The sequence below is a fragment of the Pieris napi genome, chromosome 18 (genome assembly GCF_905475465.1).
Source record: "Pieris napi chromosome 18, ilPieNapi1.2, whole genome shotgun sequence".
NCBI classification, from domain to species: domain Eukaryota; kingdom Metazoa; phylum Arthropoda; class Insecta; order Lepidoptera; family Pieridae; genus Pieris; species Pieris napi.
The window spans coordinates 2588598-2603167 of record NC_062251.1 but is presented as its reverse complement, the minus strand read 5'-3'; the positions used below and the strand labels follow the sequence as shown (position 1 = coordinate 2603167).

The 14570-nt window shown below is 37.5% G+C and overlaps 1 protein-coding gene across 1 annotated transcript; it reads right to left on the bottom strand.

Annotated features, from left to right (window-relative positions):
• Nucleotides 1-2762: 2762 nt before the first annotated feature.
• LOC125058855 lies at nucleotides 2763-4756 on the bottom strand. Its single transcript, XM_047663000.1, has 4 exons — nucleotides 4618-4756; nucleotides 3767-4251; nucleotides 2924-3684; nucleotides 2763-2796 (listed from the first exon to the last, which is right to left on the bottom strand). The coding sequence occupies exons 1-4, from the start codon at nucleotides 4745-4747 to the stop codon at nucleotides 2763-2765; spliced, it is 1410 nt and encodes a 469-aa protein (XP_047518956.1). The 5' UTR covers nucleotides 4748-4756.
• Between the last annotated feature and the right edge of the window lie 9814 nt (nucleotides 4757-14570).

Below are 14570 nucleotides of genomic sequence, written 5' to 3'. Positions count from 1 at the left end.
CGGGGTGGACTTCAGCAGGAGTAAAATTTGTGTCCCGAAAGGAGACTCCTCTCCACGAGGCGATGGTTTCCGCTGTTGTGGCGCCTTCCTTTTTAGATGTTACGATAATTGAGGGTTTGGAGTAGACTGGTTTTTTGTTGGTGGAGAGGGTGCGCTGCTTGAGCGTAGGTGGTTGAGCGATGGTTCGTGATTATCGAACTTTTGAAGTTGATCAGCTCGGCTTTGACCGCTTCGATGATCTCAGTTTTTAATGCAGAACTTTCGTTACTGCTGGATGATGTAATTGTCTTGTTAGTTAGTTTTGGTAGGAGCGCCGCTGCCCCTTTGATTATCTCGGAAGCGTTAGATATACAAGTCGTCGGAAATATCTGCGAACCTGGCTTAATGACGTCATACAAACTGGAGAGATAGCAAAAAAATTGAAGATGTAAAAATAAAAAATATTTTATTTGTGTACTTATTTTTATTGATACTCGTACCTACTTGAAATTTACAAATACTTATTATTTACATTATTTAAAATTCAAATTATTTACAAATTTACAAATAATACAAAGAAAAAGTAGAGAGGAAGAGAAAGTGGCGAAACTATTCTAGAAAAGCCTCGACACCAGACATGGTAGCGCTGTCGTTTTCGTCATCTTCTATATTATCACTCAAAATGTTGTCTTCGGTTTCGCTGTCACTGTCTTCTCCTCCTAATGAAATTATTAATTCGCGTTCTTCATGTTCATATAATCTGTCATTATGCCAAAACTTATATCTTAAGCGATCAACATGGTTGCATTCTTTTTTCCAATCTTCCGGGGTTATACTTTGGATCGCTGCCTTTGTTAACCTTTCTATATCTTTTTCTGATTGGTCAATATTTTTGTCTGCCACCCTTTGTTTCATCAAATTCCAAACATACTCAATAGGGTTGAGATCACAGTGGTAGGGTGGCAGACGTAATACCTCATGTCCATGAGCTCTAAATATTTCATCGATGAAATATACCTTCTCAGGTTTATTTCTTTGAATCAACATATACAGTTCTCTTTTAGTCATTTTGTCATCAAATTCGATGTTGTGTTCTTGCAGCCATGTTTGCATTTCGTTTTTACGTGCACTGAAATTTGGCGGCTTATTTGCCTGCTTACTGTGATAGGGCGCGTTGTCCATGACAATTATTCCGTTGGGTGGAAGGTTCGGTATCAATTTCTCTTTAATCCATTTGGTAAAATTGGACGCATCCATTTCGTCATGGTAATCACCGGTTGTTGATTTACACTTATATAGGAGCTCGGCTCCTTGTATGAAACCGTTCTCATTACCTGCGTGTACCACAATCCAGCGCTGACCAGGAGAGTGATTTATTCGGACACTGGAATCACTACTATTTTGCCAACATTTTGAGACAGTATAGTGTGAATGTATCCAGGTTTCGTCGATAAATGTAACTGGTTTTTTTTCGGCACCACGTTCGTCATTTTCTTTCAGTCGCCTTAAATATTTTGCTCTCCAGGCTGCTATTTCAGGTCTTTGCACCAAAAAATCGCGTTTTCGTTTACATTTTTTAAACCTGTACCCCAAATCATTTATTAGTATGTTTCTTAGGGCGTCTTTTTGGCCGGGAAAGTTGAGCTCCCGTTTTGCTATTGTAAGAATCTTTTTTAAAGTAGGTATTTCTTTTCTTGTGGTATAAAAACTTTCAACCAAAGACCGTATCGCGCATAAATCAAAATTATCTAGATCTATTTTCTTTTTGTATTTTTTACGCTTTTTCCCTGGTGTCGAGAGCTTGATAGTGTCCGTGGCAACTGAAGCTGAAGTACTAGGTTGTGGATGCTCACCATCTTCGAAGGACGTCATGTCTTCCTGAACATTCGCTGCTCGCGCTGTTTCTGTTTGTATTTTTTTTGCTTCACGTTTTATTGTCATTATTGTCGTTTTAGATAAACCAGTTGCAGCACAAGCCCTTTTTGTTGCTTGTTCAACCGGCACAGTGAACCGTGTTTTTTTTCATTTTCAAAGAATTGGATTACTTTGAGCACTAAATTCCGCTCTGCACTATGTATAGTCCTACCCATCTTACATACAGCACTAAATAGGTAGTTTATGTAATATTTCACCAAACAGAGAAACAATAAACACTAAAATGCGATTACGAAAGCAAGAATAATACACGTGCGTCGGCGATTGCGTTGGCAACGGTACTGGATAGGCAGTGTTGCCAGATCCAAATTTAATTTTCCGGGAGGTATATCTATAAAAATCCGGGAGTCTTATGGTAAAATTACAAAAATAATCGGGAGAGTTTTAATACATATTTTTATTAAGTTTCTGTAAAATTTGGTCTTTAATTTCGAAATTGAAGCAATTAGAATTTTTCAAAATGTTTTTTGTATGCAGGACTCCCGATATTACCGGGGTAGAGAGTTGGTTCCGTAACTTTGTTTTCGTTAAATTTATTTGCGAAAACAGCCTTTCCACAGATGCACTTGAGTGTGGCAAGCACATAAAACTCAAAACTGTCAAAGTTAAATTTGGAAACATTTTTCTGCCATCACCCAAATGCATCTGGGCTATCTTTTTCCAGAAAGCTCCTACTTCTAAATTTTCATCTTCAGTATTTAACTTCGTATTCCGAAGAAGCCGCCATTCGGTGTCAATCTGTTGAATAACATTTGAAGGTGCTATATTTGGGAACCTTCCCAATATGTCAGCGATGGATAGTATTTTGCCACTACAAACTATTTTTGGATCCATAAATTCTATTTTTTTCAAAATTTCCATATCGTCTTCAAATGGAAATCGCTGTAATAGTTGTTTAATTGCCTCAATGTAAAACTCTAAACAGCGGAACTTGAATTTTTTTATTTCTTCGGGACTGATTGTTAATGTTGGTGAAGATAATGTCGCCCCTACTTCAGCGCCTAAATACCAATCTTTTATATCCATGTACTTTCTGGGATTTTTATAGTCGATATTTTTGTGATCATTTCTTGAAATGTATTCTTCTTTCACATAACATCCCAAAATTGTGTAGATTACGGTCATCACCCTGTTGTAAATTATGTGTACATTTGTATTTTCTGATTGCATGGTTCTGTTTAGTTCGTTGAATATTCCTAAGGCATACGCCATAAATTGCAGATATAGCTTGTTCACTGGATTTTCTATCATTCTCAATATGTTTTCTGCAGCTTTAATACGGTCGCTGAAAATAGCGTCCCTAAAGTACAACTTTAAGGCTTCGTATTGTTCTAGCAACCTCTTTACTACTGCCTCTAAAGAGAGCCATCTTGTTTGAGAAGGTTGCAGCAATTTGTGTGGTTTTAATTCCAAAAATTCTTGGAATTCTTTCAACAAGCCGGTACGTTTTGGGCTACCATTCAAATAGTTATACACATCCCGTGCTAGATCTTCGGGTTCTCGAGGCAATTTTAAGCAAGCGTTTGACGCTACAAGATGTACAGAATGGCATACACATTTCATAACGAAAAGGTGTGGTATGTCTTGTTTGAACTTCGTTGCAAGAGAATTGTTCTTTCCCATCATTACGTTGGCACCATCTGCGGCCAGCCCTATCATATTTTTTTTATAAGGAATCCCCAATTCTGTCATTTTTTTTGTAATTACTTCATGCAATTTTTCGGCGTTACCTTCAAGAATTTCAAATAATTCAAAAAAAAAATCTTCCACCTGAAAAAGAATAGGGTTTAAAAAGTATACAAAAGTAACATATTTGAAATGTAAACTTTACATTATAAACAATAATATTTACCTTCAGATTATTTCGAGCAATCCTCACAATTACTGCCAAATGCTTTTTTGTACTTTTATCAGTACTTTCATCAGCTGTTAATGAAAATTTATTTGTCTGCATGGCTTCAACCATGATGTCAACGTCACTTCTTCCCAACACCTCCGAAATAATTTTTGTTGTTTTAGTACGTCCACAGGTAATCCTTTTTGCAACTTCAGAATCTGGGCATACTGCTCTTATTAAATCTGGGAAATGTTCCATCACATTGATCGGAATATTATGTTCAACTATGAATGCGGCGATTCTAATTTCTGATTGTTTTACTAGTTTTTCTAACGATGTAGATTTTTTTGTAAACATCTGGTCTAGACTCTGTTGACCTCGAATTTTCAGCTTATTGCTTTCGTGTTTTTTTGTCTCTTTATGTCTTTTAATATCATTTTTACCCCCTCTCGTTATATTTATATCGCAAGAGCACACTTTACAATAAGCGAAATCTGGACCTGAAAAGTATATTTTTTAATATAGCCTAAATATCGCAACAAAAATGCGTTAATTTCTCAAGACAAAAACTCCCGTACTTTAAGCATACTTTTTTAACCTGGCAACTTTTAATTGGCCGCCGTCAAGAAGCTAGCCGCCGCGTCATCGACTATGACATTGACGTTAAGCAGCGTGCGTGAGCGTTTTGCATCGTCTATGTTTGCATCCAATCCAATACACTACACGCACACACACAATTTTACATGTGTATGCACACAAATCCAGGAGTTTTCCTGATAACCGGATAATAACGAATGAATGGGTTTTTTGTATTCAAGTTTTTATCGGCGAGTAACTAAAAAAGGCTTTTATTATTTATCGCTTACCTTTATTACTTTTTGATAACCATCCCTCAAACAGATCATCTTTTTCCCAATCCGGCTTATAGCTGACACTGTACTTCTTTTTCTTTGGAGGTGTATTTTGCACCTCTTTATCACTCTCAGAACTAGACATTCTAAATTCTGATAAATTTTTACAGCTTTAAAACTTGTTTATAACACTTTAAAACGATATTTAGTCCGAGATAACAAAAACAAAGCGATTGCAAAATGCAAGCAAACAAAACTTTGCTCACTTCACTTCACAGACGCAATCTAATCTAATGCTGTTGATTTAAAATACCTTACTAATACTATTACTAAACTGAACTATGTCTCCGAATTTGGTCGTTTAATAATTAGAGAAACCGGTTTGTCTATGTTCTCTGAATTCCAAAGGTTTGCCGTTTTATATTCAACTTTATTCCATTCCATCAAGGCATACTTTACGCTACATACTTTACAAACTCATTACTTTTGTGATTCGTTCGGTGGTTCGGTGATTTGTTTCACGCAGTAGAGGCAGTGTTTTTAGTAACTTGAGTTGAATCTGTGGAACAGTAAATTAAAATCGGGAGGTTTAATTAAGGATCCGGGATATCGGGAGACATTTAGTAAAATCGGGAGAACTCCCGGAAAATCGGGAGACCTGGCAGCAGTGTGGATAGGCGAAAACGGGGCGGGGTGCGGGGAAGCGCCAGGGGAAGCGCATTCCAGCGAGGTTCGCAGATATTTCCGACGGCTTGTAAGTCGTTTGTTGGCAGCTGTTACGCTTTTGCCTTCATTTATGGCGGCGCAGATGGTATTTGCTAACTAGATTAACGTTTGTTGAAAGTTGGTAATGTCCTTAGTTTTTGTTAGATCGGTTACCCTTATGATCGTTTCACACAGAATGAACCAAAATTTGATCAGAATTTGGCTTCGATGCACCGTTTGGCCTCTAGAGCGCCGACAAACTTAACTGGTAATAGCGTCAGTGACCCTTTTTCGGGAGAAAATTCATGGAAATATGAAAAAGTAGTCGGAAAATTGTGTAATTTGGCTGGTAGAATCTTCTTGCTGCGCTTCTAGCTGTTCTGTTTAATGATGAGATGGTATGTAAAGGATCTTGTTGAAGTTATGAGGTGGCAAAGTAATAAAAGGTTTATAAATTACTGCAAATAGCTCTGTTCTCCGGTGTGGTCAGTTTTTCGGGGCTGTCCGATATGAGATGCTCTTCGAACGGCCGTTCGAATGGTGTATGGCACTACTGGTTGAAAAGTTGGCCACCACGTGGTCGCAACGTGTTTTAACTTAAAATGTGAAAAAAATATAGAAAACCTACTTTTAAAAATTAACACAAGTTTTTTGCACAGATGTACACTATAATATGTCACTCACTAAAATGAAACGAAAACACAATGTCATCGATCTTAAATTCGCACCGCTCGCGAAAAACCGAAGAAAACTATCTTAAAATGAGGTTATATTGAAGTTTTGTATGAGAATTTTCCGAATTTTTCACTGATCGCCGCGAGAGTTCTGTCGTTGGAATCGTGGCACTGAGCTGGTGAAGATGATATAGCACTTAGCGAAATTCGCGAAAAATCCCATTTTTAGGAATTTTAAAATGCGGAGCGGACCGTTTTCCGACCGTTTGGGGAAGGCGCGCGACTTCTCTCGGAGTGTTTGCACCATCCTCTTCTACTGAGAACTCACCATTATCTTCTAAAAAAAAATCTTATATCACTTTGGGAAACAGTACCTCAAAAGTGAGCTCTTTATTTCTTCCCAAAGAGTATAAAAATGTTCGTTAAAACATTGTTAAGTTACATTCTAGTTCAATCATTTTTAATAGAGAAGGGACATACATTATTTACGTATTTTAGAACTAATAATAATTACTAAGTTACATGTTTTTATAAGAATGGAAGACATTAATTTTTTAGAGTTTTCTAGAAATTTGTTACTTTCTATTTTGTACTAATTACATTAATTATTGTACTAATAGGTAAGTATAATGTTTGTCCTCAACACCTTTACTAAAACATGGACACCGTCTTATATCTTTGTACGGTGAACGTTTTCCTTTTGAATTTGCTGCATTTCTGTTTTATTAGGAACTGATAGTTGGCTAATTCTTGCTAGGAGTAGTTTGCGGCAAACGCACCGACAGAGTCGATGGTGGATCTGTATGACTTTATGTTTGAGTTGCTGTAGAGTGTCATTCCAAAAGGGAGGTTTGCTGGGTGCTCCACGACACCTGGGTAGGACCTTTTCTCATGCTCCCTGAATCGCAGCGGTGACTTCCTCGACGAGTGTGTCGAGTTGGCGAGGGTCAAGTTGGTCGATGCTATCAATAGGTGGTACTTGGTCCTTGATCAGGTGGGTGAATTCCTCCATGATGTCATCCCATCGGATGTGTGATGTATTATAACTGAATGTGGAGAGTTTTTTGGTGTGGTGCCTTCCTTTTTATTTTATTTTATTGAGGGTTTGGAGTAGACTGGTTTTTTGTTGGTGGAGGGATGGAGGGGGTGCGCTGATTGAGCGTAGGTGGTTGGGCGATGGTTCGTGATTATCGAACTTTTGAAGTTGATCAGCTCGGCTTTGACGGCTTCGATGATCTCAGTTTTTAATGCAGAACTTTCGTTACTGCTGGATGATGTAATTGTCTTGTTAGTTAGTTTTGGTAGGAGCGCCGCTGCCCCTTTGATTATCTCGGAAGCGTTAGATATGAGTCGTTTGTTGGCAGCTGTTACGCTTTTGCCTTAAGTTATGGCGGCGCAGATGGTATTTGTTAACTAGATTAACGTTTGTTGAAAGTTGGTAATGTCCTTAGTTTTTGTTAGATCGGTTACCCTTATGATCGTTTCACACAGAATGAACCAAAATTTGATCAGAATTTGGCTCCGATGCACCGTTTGGCCTCTAGAGCGCCGACAAACTTAACTGGTAATGGCGTCAGTGACCCTTTTTCGGGAGAAAATTCATGGAAATATGAAAAAGTTGTCGGAAAATTGTGTAATTTGGCTGGTAGAATCTTCTTGCTGCGCTTCTACCTGTTCTGTTTAATGATGAGATGGTATGTAAAGGATCTTGTTGAGAAGTTATGAGGTGGCAAAGTAATAAAAGGTTTATAAATTACTGCAAATAGCTCTGTTCTCCGGTGTGGTCAGTTTTTCGGGGCTGTCCGATATGAGATGCTCTTCGAACGGCCGTTCGAATGGTGTATGGCACTACTGGTTGAAAAGTTGGCCACCACGTGGTCGCAACGTGTTTTAACTTAAAATGTGAAAAAAATATAGAAAACCTACTTTTAAAAATCCACACAAGTTTTTTGCACAGATGTACACTATAATATGTCACTCACTAAAATGAAACGAAAACACAATGTCATCGATCTTAAATTCGCACCGCACGCGAAAAACCGAAGAAAACTATCCTAAAATGAGGTTATATTGAAGTTTTGTATGAGAATTTTCCGAATTTTTCACTAATCGCCGCGAGAGTTCTGTCGTTGGAATCGTGGCCTTGAGCTGGTGAAGATAGTATAGCACTTAGCGAAATTCGCGAAAAATCCCATTTTTAGGAATTTTAAAATGCGGAGCGGACCGTTTTCCGTTTTCCGACCGTTAGGGGAAGGCGCGCGACTTCTCTCGGAGTGTTTGCACCATCCTCTTCTACTGAGAACTCACCATTATCTTCTAAAAAAATTCTTATATCACTTTGGGAAACAGTACCTCAAAAGTGAGCTCTTTATTTCTTCCCAAAGAGAATAAAAAATGTTCGATAAAACATTGTTAAGTTACATTCTAGTTCAATCATTTTTAATAGAGAAGGGACATACATTATTTACGTATTTTATAACTAATAATAATTACTAAGTTACATGTTTTTATAAGAATGGAAGACATTAAATAAAGTAATTTCGTTCAAAAACCTTTCCACTTCATTCGATGATAATATTTTCGACTTTTTAGTTGTAAAACCGTCTGATTGTCGTTTTAAGAAAGCATTTAGTTTTGGGTATTCACTTATATCCACGTTGTTTATTTTCAGACTACTAAAACCTCGACCATAACGTAGAAGGTTTTAATTTTCCTGAGAGTTCGGAGAAGTATGCCAACATAACATTTTCTGAAAAACTATTAGATTTTTTCTCCTCTCTCCACGCAATAAATTCGTCGTAGATATGTAGCGACGTTTTGCGTCTTCCGGTAAAATGTTCTCCGAAGCATTTTGTGCAACTATACTGAGATCCGGTGGTGTTAATTCAAATACAATATCGTCGAAATTACTCATTTTGTTCAACAAACAACTAAACTCGCAAAGAATATTTTTGGAAAATAGCGCCATTCGTAAAAGAATATAAGCAGATTTTTTTTTCTTCACCCATTCTGGGTAGGCAAAGGAAACTATGCCAATACAAATATATCTACCTCATAAAATGACATTTAAGAGATGAAATGAAATGAAACCTAACCTAACTCATTCAATCAAATCATTCAATCTGATACTGAAACAAATTAGTAGCTTCTTTTAAGAAATATTTGCATGAATCATGAAAACTTCTATGTTTTTTTAGTAAAAACTTCGTGGTTGGTTTTTTCTTTTTTATAGACATTATTTTGAAAGTTGAAAAAGACTTAGCTTGAGTATCTTAAGGTGGGAACTACATTACACAGCGAGCATTCGTGCAGTCAGTACGTCGTGTTACGGGGAACCCAGCGAGCAACGAGCCGCTCGTTGCTCGTTACTTTTGGTCCAATTAAATTCACGAGTTGTTCAAAATCGATCGTACAAATTTATTATACTGTCCAGTAATCATTTGGTTTTTTAAAATTGCTATCAATGACAAACCACCACATACGCCTCTGTTTTTAAATAAGTTTGACGTCCAGTAACGTTTTTTCTTCTTCTTAATTTGGATGAAACAATAATTAAGTAGAATCAAAGATACCAACGCGTCCGCACTCCTCGCTGTCCGGCCATCTCGTGAACACTGCGAAAGCGGAGCACAGAGTTTGACGAGCATGTTACGCCGATTTTAAAACACAGCGTGACATACTCGATGCGAATGCTACATTACACCTCGTAACTTTGGTCAGTTCCCACCTTAATAGCTCACATCCCGAACGCTATACGTCCCTGTAATACGCCACTTTTTGAACTGTATTAAAAATATTTTCCATATATTTTAGGATTAAATTTCATAGTTTAAAACAACATCATACCAACTAAAAATTTAATTAACGATAGTGTTTTCTACAAAACTATCTTTCTTCATGTATGGCTGGTCTGATATACCAATTTAAGTGCAGTCTATACATCCCAATACACCAGGCACACAAAATTTTTGGCAGAATCTAAAATATTATTTTGTTAATATTCAAAGTTATGAATAATGTATTATTTGTAGTATGAATATAGAGTTACTTTAATTTGATTATTTCAAGAAAAGGAGGTGTTTTGCATATTGTTAAAAGTTGTTTAATTTCAATGTATTCTTTGTTCTAATTGTATTTCTTTCTGCAAAATTTTGAGGGAAACGGAAATATTTCATTCTTAATTGTGGAGAATCGATGCAAGCTGTGACCTCATTTATGACTCTGGACACAGTTTGCTGAGTAAGTAAGTGCGCACTAATGTCTCCAATTGGTCTTTGGTAAGAGGATCTTATATATGTTACCTTTTGCTCAGGCGACAAATCTGTAGACTTTTTTGGTTAACTTAGAAGGGGTCCTAATTCATCACACAAAGCTTGAGCTAACTCCTTTGAAAGTCGATACCGTTTTATAAATTCTGAATCATCTAGATCTAAAAAAGGATCACTTTGTCGTCATCCTTTCTCGGAGTTGTTTTTTTTTGTATTTCCTCATTTTCCAGTTCAATAAACTCAAAAAAAAGAGTGATATCTGTCATCTAAGAAATGATAATAGAAATTAATATTTTTATGAGTATTCCCTTTTTCTTCTTAAAATTTAAGATCCGGGCTCTTGTCTCTGGATTGATCGCCACTCAGTGCGGTTTTGCGTCAGTGTCTTGACCTCCTGGTATGTCAAGACCTCAGCTTTTTCCTTGATCTGGTGTATGTAAACTATTCTCGGTGTTCCTCGTCCTCTCCTGCCTTCTTTCTTCCCCACCAAGATGGTCTTAAAGAAGTTGTCGTGTCGCACCAGGTGTCCAATCATCTTCCCTCTCCGGTTTACTATGGTACTCAGCCGATTTCGTTTTTCTCCGACCATACGCAGCACCTCTTCATTGGTCTTCTTTTCAGTCCAGATTATCTTCATCATTCTCCTCCAAAACCACATTTCAAATGCTTCAAGTTTTTGTCTTTCTTATTGACTAAGGCTGACTTGTATAAGCAAATCATGTTAAAATTCTTATTTTGCCCGGCACACGAATCTGACCATTTAACCAGGTTGTCTTTTTTTGGTAACTATTATGGTTTTTTTTTTTTCGTCTGGAAATGCGTTACGCATACCCTCCCGCGGAAGGGTTATGTGGGACTCGCTGTTGTGCATACCCACTAAAACCCCACGGCGCCACCAGCAATCGCCCGGGGCAGAACACGGTAACAGCGTAGCCTTGTCCGCATCCAGCCACGTGATCAATCGTTAATATTACGGTCCTCTACGGCCACGAATGATGTGGAATGGACCTTGGCACAGCAAGGGCCTTTCACATCGGCCAATTCATCCTGTTATAGGTGCGAGAGAGGCGAGCACCATATAATAAGTTTCTAGGCTAGGCAATTAGTATTTTTACGCGCAATCAGTGTATTGCCGAGTGCAATTGAGTCCCTCATTAATTATTTTTAAATCCTTGAAGGTCAACGAATGTTCTATCCGATCCCCTAGCTCTTAACAATATGAATGGAACACTTGGAACTCACATGAAAACCTAACCAAGCAACACTTGACATTGTCACGCCGAGTTACTCAGTCACTATAACTATATATTAAAGAGGGTTACATACTTCATAATAATAAATCTATCACACAGTGATCAGTACGAGCAATTGATTACTAAACACATTATTGTAAGCATAGCGTTTGGTCTTTAATATTTACAATGCAGTCTAACCAACCACACAGTATCTTCCCATCACCTTCGAAGTTTACTGGAAAATAAAAAGAAATATCTTATAAGCGACTGATATGAAAACACTTGCAAACCATTTAAAAACGTTTGAATTTCCGTCAAATCTTTGCAACTATTGTGCGATTTTGTATTCACTATTTACACCTTAGTTGGACGCACTGACATAAGTATGTAATGGGTGTCCCAACTAGAACGCAATTTTTAAATTTTAAAGAAAACACAGATATTAAAAAAAACGTGAAACTTTATTATATCGTAAGACAGAATGAGGTTATGTATGGAACAAGATATCGTGCAGATGGCCGCCACGGCTGCTGGCACACACGCGATCTTTTAATGAAATTTTCAATGACCTTTTTGCATAAATGCTGCGGTATTTCATTAATGCAGCGTCCAATTTCCTCTTTTAAGGCTTGAGTCGTCGTCGGCTTATTCGCGTAAACCATCGACTTCAAAAAAATCTAAAGGTGTTAAATCGCACAACCTAGGCGGCCAATTCTGGTCTCCAAAACGCGAAATAACACGACCGGGAAATGACTGATGCAGCAATTGAATTGTTTCTCTGGCTCTATGACATGTGGCAGCCGAGCTGGCTGACACGCCGTCTTGTTGAAACGACATGCCCTCCACATTCATTTTTTAATTCTAGGCAAGAAAAAACTGGTTATCATTTCACGATACCGAATACCATTGACTGTTTGCGCTTGACCTGCCTCATTTTCATAAAAAAAGGTCGTAGTCATGTATACACGTCTTTAATAAAAAAAAAATCTAATTGTTAATCTAAACCGTTCCCGAATCCACTTGAACACACACAAACATTTAAAAAAAAATCGGTCCAGCAGGAGGAGTTTCATTAGAAACAGAAAAAAAAAAGATTTTTTTACTAAAGTCCTAGTGTAGTCCTGGTAAAAAAATCTTACAGTTTTAAATTATCCTTATAGTTGACAGGTTTTCGCACCCGCCTTGGCCTTCGGTACATCTTCGGTAGATCATCACTACATTCGCTGACAGTATCTGAACTATTATTCCGCTCAACAGTGCGGCTGTCGTGGTCGCCTGGCCCACGATTTCTGAAGTACTTGCATTAATTGTGTCCCCAACCTTAGAAATAAGCTCCTTGAGATTTTCATCTGGTAGTTTTTCGATGCCCACTATTTCTCTGGAATTTAGAGAAGCCTGCTCAAATTCATGTATCTTCTGTTCAAGCGCAACGTTGCACTTCTCTGAATAAACACACTTATTGTTAATATTTACAACTGTCTTGTCCAATCTACTAATCTTTTCCCGTGATTGCTGGTTTTCCGCAATAAATGTATCGTACTTATCTGATAACAAGCTCAGACTTTGCGTTATTTCATCAAGATGTGTTTTTAATTGCGGTATTGCACCTACTTTTTTCTGGATGTCCTTAAGTAGTTTTTCTTTAATTAAAGAGGCCAACTCTTTAGTTTCCACAAAAGTGATAATTCCATGTTTCTAAAATATTTATCTAAGTTTCAAAATGTTTAAAAAAACAAACAAGTCGCCCTTATTTTCCAGGCTCGTACATACTCCCCCAGGCAAAAGTGCAAGATGTACAGCCTTGGCTCGTACATACTCCCCCAGGCAAAAGAGCAAAATGTACAGCCTTGGCTCGTACAAAGCATTTTGAGGGACAACACACAAACGAATATAGATATAGAGCTATGAGTTTACAAGAAATTGCAAATTTGTGGGACATCCGTCAAAAATTCATATTGTTATTCATGTTAATGGACGAAACATAGTAAAAGCTGTTAGTGATGCAGAGTTAGCCACAGCACGTTGTTTCATTCATACTATTCAATTGATTGTCATTAGCCCCGTCCACACCGAACGAGCCATCGCGATCCGATCTCGCGCGGCATGAGCGCGATCCAAATGTGCAGGCGGTGTGGACGTGCCGCGCGCCGTCTTAAACGAGACTGGGGCCCTTGGGCACACAAGAATTTGGGGCCTTTTTGGAAAGTAAAAAGCTAATTATAATAAAAAAAGAAATTACTAGTCTGGGTAATGAAAGAAGATAACGAAAAAGCGCTGCAAATTAAAAAAAAATTGTATGGTATCCCTAAAAGTTTGATATATTTTGTGGATTAAACTTACTTGATACTTATTTTATTTTATTATTATCAGCACTCAACCAGGAGGAAAGCTGTTGTTTCAGATATATTCTCTATATTTTTCAAATTTGGGAACATGATACAGTCCCGGTTTCTGGTGTAATATTATTGGATTTTTAATTTTTTCTTTAATATCATCAATTTGGTATAAAATCAAATCCTCTTTATCGGGCCACTTCCAGTTTTTGAGTGACTGATGCTTGGAATTTATCAATGCTCCCTCTTGACAAATTGAATCGATTCTGCCAACAAAGAATGCACCTTCGTATACAAATATTACAAAATTCCCCACCTGAAAGCTTTTTGTTGCCTCTTCCTCGTCTTCTTTTTCAGTTTCTGTTTCTTTGTCCCTTAATAATTCTATCCTGTGTTCTAGTTCCTCTGCTATTGTTTAACTGGTATCACTGGTGTCGCTTCTAATGACTCTGACTCGTTTCTTTATTTTATTGGTTACTTGACAGGTTTTTATTGCTTTTTTTGTTATTTTAATTTGTTTGCTTTTCTTGACTTTGCTCTCTTCGCGTACACGTTTTCGGATTTCTATTTTTCTTTTCAGCCAAAAGGATATTTCTTGTAGAGTTAGAGGATTGCTGTTGAGCTGCCGGAGATGTTTTTGTTTTTGGAGGATAGCATTCAAAAAGCTATTCAAGTGACCGAGGCAAGACCCGATTACAAGATCGGGTTGGACATTCAGACTTCTTTAATTCATGTGGTGCCTTTGAGAGTGGA

What these genes read in the sequence shown, in the direction of transcription:
- LOC125058855 (XM_047663000.1), bottom strand. Translation starts at nt 4,747, where the DNA reads ATGTCTAGTTCTGAGAGTGATAAAGAGGTGCAAAATACACCTCCAAAG. An exon ending in GTTATCAAAAAGTAATAAAG is followed by an intron (nt 4,252 to 4,617) that starts GTAAGCGATAAA and finishes TATACTTTTCAG; the next exon opens with GTCCAGATTTCGCTTATTGT. An exon ending in TACATGGATATAAAAGATTG is followed by an intron (nt 2,797 to 2,923) that starts GTATTTAGGCGC and finishes CAACTATTACAG; the next exon opens with CGATTTCCATTTGAAGACGA.